General features: G+C 38.7%; 1 protein-coding gene across 1 annotated transcript in view; it reads left to right on the forward strand.

The window, feature by feature from the left end:
• The window catches only part of ccdc39 (coiled-coil domain 39 molecular ruler complex subunit), a 64074-nt gene that overhangs the window by 5608 nt on the left and 39906 nt on the right, over nucleotides 1–18560 (forward strand). Inside the window, exons 2-9 of the mRNA XM_069897131.1 lie at nucleotides 763–882; nucleotides 2120–2266; nucleotides 6981–7139; nucleotides 8920–9012; nucleotides 10361–10489; nucleotides 12404–12595; nucleotides 13550–13653; nucleotides 15356–15488. Coding sequence (XP_069753232.1) covers nucleotides 763–882; nucleotides 2120–2266; nucleotides 6981–7139; nucleotides 8920–9012; nucleotides 10361–10489; nucleotides 12404–12595; nucleotides 13550–13653; nucleotides 15356–15488 — 1077 coding nt within the window. The remainder of the gene's footprint in view (nucleotides 1–762; nucleotides 883–2119; nucleotides 2267–6980; nucleotides 7140–8919; nucleotides 9013–10360; nucleotides 10490–12403; nucleotides 12596–13549; nucleotides 13654–15355; nucleotides 15489–18560) is intronic.

Genomic DNA, 18560 nt, shown 5'->3' on the forward strand with positions numbered 1-18560 from the left:
GTTTTCCTGTTTGAATATTTTTAAAAGCAACTTTTGTTCAGTAACCATTTGTCTTGTCCCGAAGATGAAACTGGGTTTCAGCCTGAATGAGCCAAACCCGAGGTTGATTGGTCCAGAAAGGAGGCAAGTGAAGTCCAACTGTGTTACCTGCCACCGCGTTGGCAGCTGTTGCTGTAGCTGCATCCATTATGACTGTGGACTCAGACTTCAGCCGAATCTTGCAGTCGGGGTCACCAATTGTAGCAGCTACTACGGAAGAGCTACTAAAGAAATACAAACACATGCCAGAATAGTCAACTCAAGACTGATTTATTCAGGGTTTACAGGCTTCTTTTATATACTGTGTATCCCGGGCTCCACGGGACAAGGTGAGATGTCACTATGAGATTGTTGCCGATCCACGGGACCAGCAAGTTTAAATTTAGCCTTGTAAGTGTCCCGTGCCTTCTGGCAGGAGATGCAACAGCTCAATGTGCTGTTCCTCGGCACTCAGTATCCCCCGCGTGCAGTCCATTAGGTGAGTTGGCAAATGTCCGCATTAGGGATCCGCACGCCCGCGGAACTGAGCCGGTGACAGTTCGCAATGCCGTGCTGTGTGCCCGCTTCATGGCCACTACATCATATGCAGCGCCCGTATTATGGTTCTGCACGCCCACAGAACCATGCCGGCGACAGTTCGCATTGCCACGCTGTGCGCCTGCTCGGCCTGCTACAAGCCGTCAATTTAAGACCTAAATTGATGTGTTTTTTTAAAAATCCTAGGTGCAAAAGAAGCAGAAGGAAAAAGCCAACCTTGAAAGCAACCTGACAAATTTTGAGGATCGCATTCAGGCAATGACAGTGCATCTGCAGAATGTTCGTAGGGAGTTAACCAATACACAGGTATGCACTAATCAGAAAATGTGAGATGTTTCAAATCATTCTTTGCAGTGCTTGTTTGGTACTGACTCAAATTCTTCAATATATGATGTTGTTATGATCATTTGCAAGGTTGTTTTCAAATTAACTCCTATAACCATATTAAAATCTTAAAAATTGATATTGCAATTATCCATTTTACCCAAGAATTATTGTGTAGGTTCAAATGTTTTATGATAAATCCTATAAAAGTACTTGAATACAAGTGACAGAAGAGTAGAATCAAAATGTTAGGTTGAGACCCTTTAATCAGAATTAGAAAAGTGAGGAAGAATGTTACATTGCAGAGAGGTTGATGGCTTGATGGAAAAAAAGAACTGCATACTATCCCACTAAGACCACCCGCAAATTGGAGGAACAACATCTGATTTTCCATCTGGGCACTCTCCAACCAGATGGCATTAACATTGACTTTTCCTGTTTCTGCTAACCTGCTCTCCTCTTCCCCCTCCCTACTTCTCTTCCCTTTTCAAATTTTCCTCCCCTCCCTTCCCCTAGCCATTCCTCCTCCCTTTGATCACTGCTGTCTCCTCCCTCTCTTCTCCACCTATCACCTCCTGCCTTTGTGACAACATCTCACCACTCCCCCCCCCAAACATTTGCTTGGATGCCTGCTGATATTTTTACATATCTTGATGAAGGGCTCAAGCCCAAAACGTCGGTTATGTATTTTTACCTTTGCAATATAAAGGACATTGTTTGACCTGGTGAGTTTCTCCAGCATTGTGTATTTTTACTTCAACCATGGTGTCTACAGATTTTCATATTTTATTTCTTACTAAAAATTGGCAGATTGCAGCACAGAAGGAAAAAACAAAGCAGCAAAGTACAGCAATATCTATGCAGAGGAAATTTAGAAGCAATAACCTAAAATTGTTCATTTCATATTGAGACTTGAGGACTTCAATGTATCCAAATGTAGTGCAGTTCCTTGACCTTGTGTTGGAGCAAAATGGTGGCCAAAGTCAGGTCAGAAAGGAGGTGATGTTAAATTGGAAGAAATGAGCATAAACTGTTGCCTGGAAAAGATTTCAGAATCAGATATTAAATTTATTGTCATATATGACATCACATACAACCCTGAGATTCTTTTTCTTGCAATTACGCTGTTTCGTTTAGCCGATCAACATTATTGTTAATGTGAAGCAGTAAAATATCTTTGAGCAGTACAAATCTACTGATGGGTGATCTTTCCTTTCAGTCTTTACAAAGAGCACGAGAGAAGGAACTTGAAACTGAACAGCATTTCAGGATAATTGCAGAGAATGAAATAAAACGTCTCAAGCAAGAAATTCAGCGGTTTGAAAATGACTTGTTTTCATTGAGAGAGAGAAAAAATGTCCTGGAGGTATGTATAACTTGTAATATACTGGGTGTTTGATAATATTACACAACTGTTTTGAAGTGTTGTTGAAATTCTTGTTGTTTATGTTTACAACAACTCAGAATTAATGCCATGATCACTATGCACTATTTAGATGTGCAGAAGGTATTTATTTTTCATGGTCAAGGGGATTTGAAATTGACCAGAATTTAAAATGTGTTGTTTTCCTGATCATATCAGTTTCTTGCCCAGTGAGTTAGAAAGAAATCCCCTTAACCCCCAACCTAGGGTCTTCTTAGTTGTTTTCAATTAAGGTTACACTGGGTTGGAAAATAAACAAGTTAATCTGTAATAACACCATTTTACTTCCCATTAAACAATTTTTTATTGATAGTACAGTTTCAAAACCAGCATCAATTTGGAAATTCAGCAATGATTTAGCATCTTCTATTGATCTTTTGCCTGTTCTCTATGTAATGTTCAAATTGGATGTCTGGATACAAGTAGCTCCCTGTGTTGCCAAGTCTGTATTGTGATTTTCCATATCTTGATACCCTATTTCTCATTGAATCGCAAAGTGACGATGTGTTCCTATAGGATATTTTTCTTCTCCTTTGTGAAGATGATAACCATAGGCAGGGGTAAGGGAACTTGATAGATTTGCTTTGGAAACTGAAAATGCAGTCTCTTAAGTGGCCTGTACTGTGTTTGGTGACATAAGTTGCTGCTGGTTCTTATCATCTTTCGACCTTCAGTTTGAACGGATTTGTAAACTTTTAAAAACCTATCCAATGTAAGTAAAATACTTTAATAATATAATTCACAACAAATTTACAACTTCTCTACGTTTAAAACTTGCACTTTTTACCTGCTGACCCTATTTCAGATATCTTAAGGTTCTTCTTTGGCTTGGCTTCGCGGACGAAGATTCATGGAGGGGTAATGTCCACGTCAGCTGCAGGCTCGTTTGTGGCTGACAAGTCCGATGCGAGACAGGCAGACACGGTTGCAGCAGTTGCAAGGGAAAATTGGTGGGTTGGGGTTGGGTGTTGGGTTTTTCCTCCTTTGTCTTTTGTCAGTGAGGTGGGCTCTGCGGTCTTCTTCAAAGGAGGTTGCTGCCCGCCGAACTGTGAGGTGCCAAGATGCACTGTTTGAGGCGATATCAGCCCACTGGCGGTGGTCAATGGGGCAGGCACCAAGAGCTTTCTTTAGGCAGTCCTTGTACCTCTTCTTTGGTGCACCTCTGTCTCGGTGGCCAGTGAAGAGCTCGCCATAGAACATGATCTTGGGAAGGCGATGGTCCTCCATTCTGGAGACGTGACCTACGCAGCGCAGTTGGATCTTCAGCAGCGTGGATTCGATGCTGTCGGCCTCTGCCAACTCGAGTACTTCGATGTTGGAGATGAAGTTGCTCCAATGAATATTGAGGATGGAGAGGAGACAACGCTGGTGGAAGCGTTCTAGGAGCCGTAGGTGATGCCGGTAAAGGACCCATGATTCGGAGCCGAACAGGAGTGTGGGTATGACAACGGCTCTGTATACACTAATCTTTGTGAGGTTTTTCAGTTGGTTGTTTTTCCAGACTCTTTTGTGTAGTCTTCCAAAGGCGCTATTTGCCTTGGTGAGTCTGTTGTCTGCCTCATTGTCGATCCTTGCATCTGATGAAATGGTGCAGCCGAGATGGATAAACTGGTTGACCGTTTTGAGTTTTGTGTGCCCGATGGAGATGTGGGGGGGGCTGGTAGTCATGGGGGGGAGCTGGCTGATGGAGGACCTCAGTTTTCTTCAGGCTGACTTCCAGGCCAAACATTTTGGCAGTTTCCGCAAAAAAGGACGTCAAGCGCTGAAGGGCTGGCTCTGAATGGGCAACTAAAGCGGCATCATCTGCAAAGAGTAGTTCACGGACAAGTTGCTCTTGTGTCTTGGTGTGAGCTTGCAGGCGCCTCAGATTGAAGAGACTGCCATCCGTGTGGTACTGGACGTAAACAGCGTCTTCATTGTTGAGCTCTTTCATGGCTTGTTTCACCATCATCCAGAAGATTGAAAAGAGGGTTGGTGCGAGAACGCAGCCTTGCTTCATGCCATTGTTAATGGAGAAGGGTTCAGAGAGCTCATTGCTGTATCTGACCCGACCTTGTTGGTTTTCGTGCAGTTGGATAACCATGTTGAGGAACTTTGGGGGGCATCCGAGGCGCTCTAGTATTTGCCAAAGCCCTTTCCTACTCACGGTGTCAAAGGCTTTGGTGAGGTCAACAAAGGTGATGTAGAGTCCTTTGTTTTGTTCTCTGCACTTTTCTTGGAGCTGTCTGAGGGCAAAGACCATGTCAGTAGTTCCTCTGTTTGCGCGAAAGCCGCACTGTGATTCTGGGAGAACATTATCTTAAGGTTACATAATAGCTAACTCACAGGCAGCTGATAGATTTGATATAAATCTTTCCTGCCATATGCCTCACGGAAATGCCTAATTAAATTCACTCTGAAACTTTGCTCTCCGTCAGTCGTGGATGACTATGGGTACTGCACCTCTGCTAGTCACTGAGGAGTGACCTCTCCAGGGCACAAGCCAGGGCAGAGTTGATATGGAGATGTATCCATTGCCCATGCGATATTGAATGAACAATTGCATACTCCACAAAGAGCTTCAAAACATCTTTCCTCTTGGTTAATAAATGTCTATTCTTCAGAGAAATCATCACAGAATTTACACTCGTTTTGGCATGTTGGGGTTAAATTACAAAACACAAATGAAAAATATTTTGCTACCTTATCAACATAAGAATTGAAAAAAATCATGCCTGGTTATTTCACTGATCCTTCGCTAACAACTGCAAATGCATAACTAACTAATAAAATGCGTCATGTGTGCATTCATTGGCTGTGGTTTCAAACAAGTTTATTACTTGTCACAAATACTTGCTGTCTTCAGGTGACTTCCTTCTTAGTAATAGTGGAGTTATTTAACGTTTTATTTTTAATGAAGTAAAATTCAAGTAGTACAAATAAAATTATTGAAAATTCCAAATCGTACAGCTCTAAACTGCTGAATTTTGCAATTTATTTAAAAAAATCTTAATACAGGATATTTAAGGCGTCCTGATAAAGTCAATACAGGACAAAATCATTTAATACAGGTCATGTCCTATATGGGACTTCTGGCAGCCCTATCTACAACCATAATTGGAATCTGGCCTTCAATGCTTTTCAATATCTAACTCTCTGGATTATCCCATTTAGATCCACCTGTATCTAATTGATTCCTGGCTATCAATTATTCAATATTTATACATTCAAAACCCCTCTGATCCAGTTGTAATACACTCTTGGATATCTTTTATTCTGTACATAAGCGTCACAAACCCTTAATTGAAGCCAGTTTATGGATCACTCTGAGGCATTAGTTCCATATACAATAACCCCACGCCCCCACCCTCCCTGGTATTCTTGAGTTAGATTCCAACCTGCTTCTCACTCCTGCCTATCCTCATTTTTTACCGAAATGGTCTAGCTCAATAGGTTCCTTTATTTTGTATATTGTTGATTGTGTTTCTTTGTTTAGATATCATGTCAAGAAGCCCTTTCCTGAGGATTGGACTTGGCCATCTTGAGTCCACTGTGAATGGATTTAATGATAATCAATTTAGGATTCATCATCACATTGCATTTTAGCTATTATTCATTATCTTACCTACAGTAAGATTTTGCTCATTCATCATTAATTATGGAAAACTTTGGGGTCATGATGGAAAGTGGTAAGCCACAAAACGTAGCAACCATGTTAAAATAACCCACCACTTTACCTGCAAAAATATCAAGAAATACGAATTGGGGAAAAGAAAGACTTTGTTTCCATCACATTTTGTGTTTATTTATTATTTTGCAAGTTGTGATTTGTGAATTCTGTTGGGATGTATTTCCATAACACAGGGTCATATCATAAGGATTGCCTGCATTACAATCGCATTGCTTTGTAACTGTTGTAAGGTTAAACATCATGAGATGGGAATGTGTAAGGAGTTACCCTGTACAGGGCTGTAACAAGAAGGGGAGGTGTCCTTGTACTCCTGTTAGGTAAAACATCATGAGATGGGAATGTGCAGGGCTGTAACAAGATGTGAATGCATCCTTGTACTTACAAGATAAGAGAGACATTGATGGATTGAGAGGCAGGAAGCTAGCAGGGAAAGGATAGCAACAGTTTTAGTCATTGGACAAGTAATGATATGATGATGTTCTAAGCACATATCCAAGGGTATAAAAAATCACCATTTTGCTGATAACGGCAGAATGCATTCTCCGACTAACATGGTTAGTCGCAAGTGTTACAATCCGGTAATAAAGAACAAAGAACCCTGATTTCGACTCAGCCTGGTGTTTGTCTCACTCATTCATGAACAAAGCAGACCTAACACTGTCAAGGGGTTAACAATGGAGATTCCAAATCTTTATCTGTCTATCTTCTGCTCAGAAATATCATCATGTTATTCAATGAGTACCCTGATCTCAATGGGAGCTTTGTATTTTCAGTTTTTTAAAATCACTAAAATAATGTTATTTCCATCTTATTTCTCTTTCTTGTAAAACAAAATACCGACATCTCAGAAGTAATTCTTCAGATATTGAGCATTTTGAGAGATCCTGAAATAATAAGTCTGGGTGTGTCACTTTTTAAACATTGACATAAATATTTATTGCACTCAAGTGATTACTGGATGATTATATATTTTCATTTTATTTTTAGAATAATATCTATCGGTATACACAAAAAATTGAGGATTTGAAGTGTCAATTGAACTGGGATAAGCATGCTTTGGAGGCCTGGCTTGAAGAGTCAACTAAACATGATGAAGATACAATTACAATCCAGAAGTATGCTAAAGAGGATGAAGGAAAAATCAGGGTATGTGGATATACTTTTCTGTTGCAGTTATACTTAGCTGATTTATTTCTTGTATAATTGGTTATACAAGTAATTTTAATTAAACAGTGGAGAAAACAATTATGAATTATAATAAGTGAAAACACATATCTTGAAGAAGGGCTCAAGCCCAAAACATAAGTTGTGAATTTTTATCTTTGCTATATAAGGTACAGTTTGACTTGCTGAGTTTCTCCAGCATTGTGTTTTAAAACTTCAGTCACAGTGTCTGCAGACTTTGGTGTTTTACCCATGTATTACAACAAGTAAATGTTCTTCTCATAGATCTGTTTTTAAATCTACTTTGTCACATCACCACAGATGAATGATTTCTATGTTATGCACAGCTACCTTGTCTCCACAATAGTGATTCAAGTTCAACTTTCAAGTTAATCATCATAGATTGTACAAGTAATACCAACGAACCCGCATTCTCCAGTCCTTCTCTGCTCAAAGCTTTGCTTTTATTTACCTCTTGTGGATCCAAGTAGTTTCCCTTTTACACTTTATGATACCTGTATTAACAAATCACCAGAAATAGTTTCCTTTTCCAGTTTCTATGCTATTTCCTAAGGAGTTTTTTGAATTTGTCCAGTTCCTTTTGTAACTATAGTCTCCTGGCACCTTAGCTCAGCCTGTTCACCACTTAATTCAATAACTCAGCATTTTATATTTGTTAGACTGATACCCATCCTTCAATAAACTACAATTTTTTCTAGTTTTTTTGTTGCCTGCGGTATCTGCGACAAATGCCATCCTTTTCAAGCATTTTCCTTTTTTTCACTAATGTCACAAGTTGACAATGCATTTTGATATCTTCAAATGAAATTCTGTTCTGATGTGAGCTTCCAATCCCACATTCTTTTATTTATTCCATTGATCATCACCTCCATAATGTCAATTATCTTTGCACCTACCTCCCCTGATTCTGCAGCGAGCATTTTGTGCTGATAAAACCACTAGACTGTTGGTGACTGCCTGTCCGCACTCCTGCACTGCCTACTGCAGGGAGGTAACCTGGGAGTCTGACTCCACCTACTCCCTGCCAATCACTGGCCCCCCATAAAGGCTCACACTGCCCCCTGGGCTGGAACAGAGGACACAGAGCCAGAAAGGATACAGAACCTGGTGTATGTTTTAAGCCTGTAGTACAGCCTTTCATTGTTTGTGTCTGTTTGTCCACACTGCAGCGCACCACACATTTATACCTTTGTTTATCAACTAATCATTTGTTAATTTCAACTTGCTGCATTTCATACTGTGTTTCAGATTGCCTGCATCCTTGCTGAACTGATTATCACTAGTCCCCAAAAACCTGAGGATTAAAACTATCCTCCTGCATAAATTCTTTCATAACTTCACTGTCTTCATAAGTTTATAAATCTCTTTCACCTCAGGACCACTTGTGGTCCTTCAGATCCCTCCATTGGTTTACCATTTGCAAACCTGCTTTTACCATCTAGAATTCTTTCTCTGAATTCCATTGCCTCTTCATTTTTTGTTTCTTAAAATATACCTATTTATTTAATATTTCAATTACTGGTATATATTTTAATACCACCTTGTTCATTTTTATTGAACTACACTTGTGAAGTACTTTAGGATGTTATACTACATTAAACCATCTGAACCAATTGTTATTGTTCTAGTAGTTGCCCAAGAATTTTAATGTACAATCATGATTTTGGGAACTGAGGGGGACATTTGGGGGGGAAAAAAATGTACACAAAACAAAATTACTTAATATTTCTGTTTACTACAGGAAATGACAGTACAGATGGAGAGGATGACCAATGATGCAAATAAAAAGCGGAAGCGGCTTGATGATGAAATGACCGAAACTATAGCAGTTCAGGTAAGAGGTGCTATGTCAAGCAGGGCTAATTTTTGGCAGTGGAATGAAATTTGAGCAAAAATTACAGATGCTGGAATTCCAAAAGGAAAGGTGGTCTATTGTCACCTGTATCAAGATACAGTGTAGAACAAAAGTACCAAAGTGCAGAGTTGGTACAGAGCAAAGGCAACATAATTTTACTATTTTAGGGGTTCATTCGGAGTCTGATAACAGCAGGGAAGAAACTGTCCTTGAATCTGGTAGTGTTTTTGTGTAGTTTTCTGATGTAATATTGTAATCATACCTTTTTAATTTTTTTTTCTATTTTTCTTTAAATGTAATTCTTTATTGTATTCATGTTATAAAATTTTAAATAAAGTCTTCAAAAAAAAAAAGAATCTGGTAGTGTATGATCTCATGGTGGTGAATCTACTTCCTAACAAGAGGGGAACTGAAGAGATTTGGCATAGCAGAAGTTCTCAGGTGTCAAAAGCAACATCCATATGGAGTTAAATCCAGGCTAAAGACACTTGGTCAGAAGTATTAAATAAGAAAATAAGTGTGTATGAAATTAGAGCGAGTTGAATGAGTGGAGAAAACCGAGGGAATGCCTATGACAATAGTCAGACTAGAAATTAATTTTTTTTAAAAATCACTTCGACAGGACAAAAAATTGAAACTGAAAGATGCAGCTACCTCATGAGAGAGAGGTGTTGGGGTAAGCAGGGTGCTTACCTGCAATTGTTAAATTAAATTTTGAGACCTGAAGGCTGTGAAAGATGAGATGCCTTTTCCCACGTTTGTTTTTGCATTCTTGAGCTATGTACGAGGCCAAGGTCAGGGAATAGATCCAAATAGAAATTCAAATTCACATTTGTGAACTGAACAAAAGGTGTTCAGTAAACACCCAATCTCCCTTAGGTTTCTCCAATACAAGGGAAGATAATAAGCACCAAATGTTCAAGTCCAAGTTGATTGTTTTATTTGTAAGAATGACTGCTTTTGGAGTAATTGTTATCTTGTTGATTTTGGTTTGCATCCAAAGCACCCAATCACAGACTTCCCCTCTCTTCTCTTTGCTCCTCCGCATCTCTGCAACTTTAACTACTAATCCCTAATTTAAATACAAGCATATTTGTGCTTTCTAGGTTCGGATCAATGGTTGTCTCTCCATTGCTGGTTCTGTTTCACTTGCTGAGCCACCCAGTAGTTTCAGTTTTTTTTTAATAGTAGTTTGTATTCTATATTAAATACAATCTTGCATTACATTTGAGATCCTTAAAAGTCAGACTTTCACATGAAACATGCACATTTAAAAATAAGGTAATTTTTTAGTTGAAGCAAATTTGGAAATCTGTTTCCACTGCAGATGGAACTGGACAAAATAGCACATGACTTTCGCAAATCCCATAGTGAGAGGCAAGAACTAATCAAACAATGGCAGAACACAATTGAACAGATGCGGAAAAGAGATCAGGATATGGACAACTGTGCTTTGGTAAGGAGCTTCTCATTTCATTCTACAAATGTAAGATTCAGCACATTTAAATCTGGTTTTGCACATCATTTAATGAGAATAACCAGTGAGATTCTTGGGTGTAATTATTAGCATCTGTAAAAGATAATGACAGTATTCAATGAAAATCATGCCTTAAGAAGGATTGATTATGTCCCATCACATTAATATCAATGTGTGATAGTACAGACCTATCACCAATGTATATAGTTACAGTACCTAGAGTGTAATGGCTGTGCTTAAAGTGATTGGCTGAGAGCTTAGCCACGCCTACTGTCTGGGCCTTAAAGGGCTGTGTCCCTAGCCAGGTCGGATCATTCCGGACTGGTCGGCCACCTGTGAAGAGCTCCTGTCTTTTGCTAATAAAAGCCTTGGTTTGGATCAACAAGTCTTTGGGTCTTTCGACGAGTTCTACACAATGCATCTTCCTTTTAACACTAAATATCCAGGAACGCTGTATAGAAAAGTGCTGGAGAAACTTAACAGATCATGAAGCATTCATAGAAAGTAAAAGATCTTCAGGAGTGCTGAAAATCAGGCAGATGCCTGAAATAAAAGCGGGGGGGGGGGGGGGTGCAGGTGGGAAGGGAGAGGATCACTAATTTACACAGTGGTTCTCATCCTTTTTCTTTCAACTGACATACCACTTTAAGTATTCCCTATAGGCACTTACAAGCAGGGAAAACACCAGTCTGTCAAGGCGGAGGTTCTTCGCCCTTACGGCTAAAGACGTATCTTTCTGAATGTGCCACAGAGGGCTCCAAGACACCGATTCCAACCCTTCTTGGGGAAGGATAATTGGTGGAGCACTGCACTCCGCCACCTGATCTGAATGTACAGCCGCTGCAAGCAGTTGGTTAGGGGCGGGCTGATGATGCCATCAGCCTGTGACCCATCTCCCCACTCCCTCTTCCTCCATGACCTCCTCAAGGCAGGGGCGTCAGGTGGGGCTGGCAGGGCAGCGGGAGCCATCAGGGGGTGGCCGGTGTGGGCTGAGACAGCCACACCAGGCCGTTTCGGTCTTCGGGGCCGCTCTCTGCAGCTCAAAATGCGACAGAGCAATGGCCACCTTCCCTACCCATAATCAGCCACACAGCTGGAACTGTTCTGGGAACTACCAAGAGGTTCCAGTTGCATGGGGGATTATGGGTAGGGAAGATGGCCATTGCTCTGCTGTTTATTTATGAGAGGTGGCACTATGGCACCAATTGCCCTGCCTCCATTGGCTCCGGAGGGTGCTACGAGGTGCCTCTCAATATGAATGAGACACTGGAGCAGCCTTTTAAGCATGCTATCTGAAAGGTAAGTTTTCGATCCGCTCTTGTAGCTGGCCTCCAGGTGGAAGCCTGACATGAAATAGCCCTATGCCATAGGTAATCTGTGATTAGTAAGGGATTGCTTAAGGTGGTATGTGGGTGGAAATAAAAAGTTTAAAAACCACTGTTTTAATCGTACCTAATTGACTTATTATGTGGACGGTTTCATAACTCCAAAGGAAATGGGTCAATGACAATTTTTCTCAAGCAAAATATTTCATTAACAATTGGGTTTAGAGCAGTGATCCTCAACCTTCCCTTCCCACCCACAAACCACCTTAAGCAATCCCTTACCAATCACAGAGCTCTGATGGCATGTGGATTTTATCCATGAGCCAAAATGGTTTTGTGATTATTTTTCTTTTCAACTTTTGAATTTTCACGATAAATTTCCTGAATATTCATTGCAGCCAGGAGAATAGAAGTAGATGGAAGTGGTGAAGAACATTTTATCTACCCCATAATCTTAAAGGCTTTGTTGAATTTAAGATGCACCAAAATATAATAAGCTAAACTCCTTGAGTGATTTGCTTTCAGCTCAAAAAATATTTCATAATTCTAAAAATATATCTTTCAACAGTTACTGGCAGAAGTAAAACAGGAAATACGAGAAAAAGAAGTGGCCATTAATGAGAAAAGGCAGTTTCTTAAAAATGAGACTGAAAACAATGAAGAATTTGAAAAAAAGATTTCTATTAATGTGCGTCAAGCAGCTAAATTTCGATTAGAGCATCAAACACATGAAGCAAACCGTATTCAACTACAGAATGAGGTAATTGGGTCAAGATTTCTAAAATTCACCACCATTCAGGTGAAAAACCTCAGTCGAGAATATCTTTTCAGGAGCCTTAAAGGGCAGTGTCTTGTGGCCAAGTAATCCTAACTGATGATCTTCCTTCCATCATAAGTATAAAAGTAAGGTTGATGGATAAAGATTTTGCATTGTTCAATTTTATTTTCATTTTCTCAAATAATAATGCTTGGAAGATTGGCCAATAACATTTGCACCACACAAATGTCGAGCATTGTCCATCTGTGACCTAGAAAAGTCTCTGCACTGCTCCTCTAATGTTGTGAAATTTCCATCATTAATATTCTGGGAGTTGTAGAAGGTTAACTTGATCAGTTCTGTCAAAACTGTGGCTGCAAGTATACCATCTTTCTGACTTCCAAAATGTTATAAGAGGAAGGTGGTTGAATAAATGGAACAGTATCTGTGATTTGCAAATGAGATTCTGAATCTTGCCATTGCAGCCAATGAATTAAAATTTAAATAATATAGAAAAATAGCTATCGATAATAAAATGATATTACTGAATCATCATTAAAAACCATACTGCTACACAAATGTCGTTTAGGGACGGAAATCTATTATCCTTACTTGGTCTGCCCTTTATGTGTTACCATACTCATATATTTTGATCATTAATTAAAATAGCCTCTCAATCCATTTGGTTCAAGAACAAATATGAGTTGGAAATGCCTCAAACATCTATGACCATCAGTAATACCCAAAACCCAAGGTTTTTTATTAATTTCAGTTTTGGCTTTCCTATGTAATATTTTGTCTCGGTCTTTTTGCTGGAGCAGTTAATAAAAGAGGTATGATCATAAATATTCTCTGCAGCTTGCTTCAATGTTGTCCTGTCTTAGAATTTTAATGTCTGAATATAAAACATAATGATTTTTGAAATGCCACCTACAATTTCTCTGCTAATCTGTACAGCTGGACACCTTAAAAAATAGAGTGGATAGAACAGCAACTGATCTGGAAACTATGAGAAGCCAAGTAACAAATTTAAAACGGGAAAAAGTAGAAAAATCCAGCAAGTAAGAGTTATATTCTGTATTTATTTTTCCCATTATAAACATGATGATTTTATTTTCTTTTAATTGTTCAACATATTTTAATTGTTTTGGAAAATTGTAACTGACAGGGTTTACTATACATGTAAAATATTTCCAATATGGTCAGCTAATTGTAACTTTCCCAATACTGAGATGGTTTCCAAGTTAATCGGATGACTATACTGGAACTCTTTCTGTCAGCATTCAAGTTATTCAAAATTCTCTCAATTGTAATATTTCTCAGGCATGTAAACCCTTTCCACATTTCACCTCTGAATTTGCTTTAGTTTACCATTCCCTGCACATCAAGTTTCAACTCATTGTAAATTCATCCAAGGTTACAGTTGATCAAGCCTCTCCAATCCCCTCAGATTTTGTATTCTCTCCTAATCAATCTGTGCATAATCCAAATTTTGCCCTATCATTAGTGATAGGCTTTCAGCATTTTAATACCATTACTTGGAGCTTTTTTTTGGCAAGCCTCTTCACCTCTCTATCTGTTTCAGCTATTTCAAAAACATTTGCAATCCATCTCTAGCTGCTTTTAATTTTCTTTCCTCATCTTTCTCTTAATTGTCTTGTATCTATTGGATCATTTTGGTGTACAAAACTTTACTCAAAAGAGGCAAATAAATATTGATGGCTATTTAAATAAACATCCTTTGTTATTATTATTGGGAAAAAAACTGGTTTAAAAGTTGACATTTTAAAGGGGAAAATGAATAACATGGATGAAATCATTATTTGTAGAAGGCCCTTATTTTGTTCATATTGTTCAGGGAAAATTACTCTCTCTATTTTCCTTCTTTGAATATGATCCTAAATGAAACACCACAACATAGAATGCCACCATTCTCTTTTCATAATACACATTGCTAAACCATTGAATCTTAAGAGGATGCAATCAAGAGCTAGTCCTCAAACACCAAATGTAATTGACACAATTTCATACTCTCTTTTATGTCTATGCACTACATATTTTTGGCATCAGCTTCAATGATCTACTTTAACTCTACCTTTATTCCATCCAATCTAGAAATCTACTTAGTTACATGATAACTCAGTGAACTGCAGGATGTCAAATACAACATCCTTTTAAATCTATAAATCTATCTTGATATACTGACAGTTGGAGAATAGAATCAAACACTTTGCTAGTTAAGTGCAATAGAGAGGATTGGTTTGGTTTTTGGTGAAGTGACTTCCAGTTCAAAGTCAAAAGAGAAGGTGTAATACAGCAAAACCCATGTTATCTGGAATTCAAGCCACCAGCAGCCTCAAGCAACTGGCAAAAAAAAGTTGAGGAAATAAATGGGCAAAAAAATACAGAAGTTTAAAACTGGTATGCATTATCAATCAATGCAATATGCAATCTCAAGCAACTGAAAAATTCACTTATCTGGCATCTCCCAATCCCCATACTACCAGACATCTGGGGTTTTACTATAAATAATTTGGATTACTGCAGCAGCTCTACTGTATGGTTGTGCAGACAGAAATAAAAGCCGCTGTAGACAATGTAATATCTCTGACTGATATAAATAGAAACATTATTGAGCAATACTTTGAACATGAACTAAATCAGGTGACTTTGAAGATGACAGAGTGGTTATTCATGCAGAGGTCGAGAAGAATATCTCATTTATAACTTAGAGGATTAGACACATTTTTATTTAACTTGCAGACTAATGAAAGTGGAAGAGGAGAACAAAGCTCTTGAGGGAAAACTTAAAGCTGTGACTGAAACAGTGGTGAGTACCGAGGAACAAGTGGCAAGAATGGAGAAGATACTGAAAAATGAAGAAAAAATAGTGAAGGTGAGTAAATTACAGGTGTCATCTTTCAACATGTATTTTTATATCATTTACCTGTGGCGTTTGCATTCTGACCTGATAGCATTGGTGGAAGTGACTATTGCACAGTACCATCTTCACATTGAGGACACTGAAAATCATGTGGTATGGCACTACAAAATGTCACATTGCATAATTTCAGGACAGATCTAGCAAGTAAAATCTGATGATCAACAAGGTAGACTAACAGCAGCAGAAATGTACACTACAACAATCTGGTTTTCCATGACATGAAAATAGCTGAAAGGACATGTTGTGATGAGGATATTAGGATTCTGCAATTGGTTAGACTTTAGGTTCAGTGGAGATGTGAAAATCTGGCAAATGGAGTTTAATGTGAGTGTGACAGATTATGTTGTATTTTATAGTATATAGATATGTTTTAAAGGAGATAAATTGTGGCAGTTTTAGTGTAAGTCACAAAAAAGATACAAACACTTCAAAACAGATCTCATTTAAAATTCCAGAGCTCTGCTGAGTCCAGACTCCAAGTGCCTTTGCAAAAACTTTGAAGATTGCCTATAAGGACTTCACAAGTAGATGTTAATTGGACCTGCTGGAGAGTAATGGATTTTTGTTTTGGAAAGCAACAGATGAATGAACTCAGAAGATTAGATCCGGTGCCGCAGTCTGTCTGAGTGCAGAGTGCTGTTCTAAGAGGGTCATGTGGTTTTCTGTGTGAGAGAGAGAGAATTCTACAGTTCTGGCAAGCTTGTGGGAAAACCCAATTTTGAAGACAGGTTGTGAGTTCTGAGTTCAGCTTGTTCAAAACCCTTGTGGTCCATACAAGAGGAGATGGCTGACTGTATGGTATTTTGCCTGAAATAAGGGAAACAAAAAGGAACTCTGTGGTAACCTGAAAGAAAAAGGTTATCATCTGGAAAACCCTGATAGGGCAAGTTTCTTCAGAAAGACACTGAGCGGTACCTTTCAAGAACCAAAGCCTGGTGAAATTCATTAATGTTAAATTCTGTGCATAGTTTAAGAATTGCCTGCAACCAGTAAGCTTGGAGGAATGAGAAGTGAGATTGGACTGTGAATCAAAGAACTTTTCTGAAAGCAAATTTTGTTTAAGTAACCATTTGTCTTGGTAAATTTCTGTTGATGCTGGGTTTTGGGGTCCTCTGGGCCCCTAACATGAGAAAGTGATTATGTATTTTTGTTGAGAGGAATCTAAAGGCAGTTATTGAAATGGAGAAAGATTGCAGAGTGAATTAGAGATACACAGGAAACCACAGATGGTGGAATGTGGAGCTGAACACCTATACGCATCCACCCATTCTCATCCCCCTCTTTGGTTCCATTCCCTTTGACCTCAATTTTCCCAATGGGTTCTTCAGCTCACTTCCCTTACCCCACCCTTCAGTTCCATCTGGTCTCTCTTTCTGCCATCATTGTCACCTCGTCAGATTGCAGCACAGGCAGCCTTGTTTCACCCACTTCCACCCAGTATGTCTCATCTTCCTTCAGCTGGCCTCTGTTTTTCTTGTGTCTCTGTCTTTGGCATCTGCAAATCTGTTGCCTCTGCCCATCACACTTCACTTCAACATGGTTCACCAATCCCACACAGTCCTGCTCCTTGTTCTATTTGCACTGACCTCTCCATTTCAGATCTTGTTGAAGGCTCACACCAGCAATGTCAAAAATTCTTTTTCTCCCTGCTCAATCTGCTGAGTTCCTCAAGCAGATAATGTTTAGGTGGAGATGGATCTTGGTATTCTTATCACATTTATGTAGCAAAGATTAAGATACATCATTAATGTTTCAGACTTAAGCCCTTCATGAAGGTATGAACAAAAAGCAGGCAGTGTCTGAATAAAATAGTGGGGGGAGGGTCGGGGGAGGAGCATAGGGTCACAGGTGAGGTCATAGGTGGATATGGTTGGGAGGAAAAAAAAGCTGTAATAAGGTGGATTTAGTTCTTCCCAAAACGCATTCACTTTTGTACATGCCCAAATTGCATGTATTGTTGTTCCCATTTCATTTTTACAGCAGAAACACCTATCTGATATTGTTGGATCCCATTCTTTTAATTTTTGAGGAGTGATAACCAATTATACTGTATCATGCATAACCTTGTGTTTATTATATTCTTCATAGTTCCAGACCATAACTTTTCCCATGTTTCATTCTCTATTTTTATATTTAAGCTCTTTTCCCACTTTTGTTTAGGTTTATAGCTTGTTTAATCTTTTTCCTTACCTTGCAGCTTAATGTACATATTTGTTATGTCTTTTAATTATCATGGTATCTGTAATCACGTATTCAAAGCTGCTTCTTTCTGGTAATCTCAAGCTGTTTCCCACTTTTTCCTTTAAATAAGCTTTCAGTTGATGATATGCAAACATTGTACCATGAGTTATTCCATATTTGTCCTTCAACTGTTAATAAATTATTTCTCAAAAAACAATTCTCTATTTTCTTGATTCCTTTTCTCTCCCATTCTCTAAAGGAAAGGTTATCTATTGTAAAAGGGATTAGTGGATCTTACATCAATAACTATTTTGGTATTTGGTAATTCATTTTTTCCTTTCTACGTGAATCTTCTTCCATATATTAAGTAAATGATGCAATGGTGGTGAGCTATTATATTTCACCAGCTTTTCATCCCACTTATACAGTATATGTTCCGGTACCTTCTCTCCTATTTTATCTAGTTCTATCTTAGTCCATTCTGGTTTTTCTTTCATCTGGTAAAAATCTGTTAAGTACCTTAATTGTGCAGCTCTATAATGGTTTCTGAAGTTTGGTAACTGCAAACCAGCTTGGTTATACCTCTCTGTTAATTTATCTAGTGCTACCCTCTGTTTCCCCCCTTTCCACAAGAATTTCCTTATTATTCTCTTTAGTTCAACAAAGAATTTCTCTGACAAGGGCATTGATAATGTTTGAAATAAGTATCGTATCCTTGGGAACACATTCATTTTTATGCAGTTCACCCTCCCTATCAATGTTAGTGGTAATTCTTTCCAATGTTCTAAGTCTTCCTGTAATTTCTTTATTAATGGCTGATAATTTAGTTTGTACAAGTGGCTT

Source organism: Narcine bancroftii, chromosome 9 (assembly GCF_036971445.1).
Source record: "Narcine bancroftii isolate sNarBan1 chromosome 9, sNarBan1.hap1, whole genome shotgun sequence".
NCBI classification, from domain to species: Eukaryota; Metazoa; Chordata; class Chondrichthyes; order Torpediniformes; family Narcinidae; genus Narcine; species Narcine bancroftii.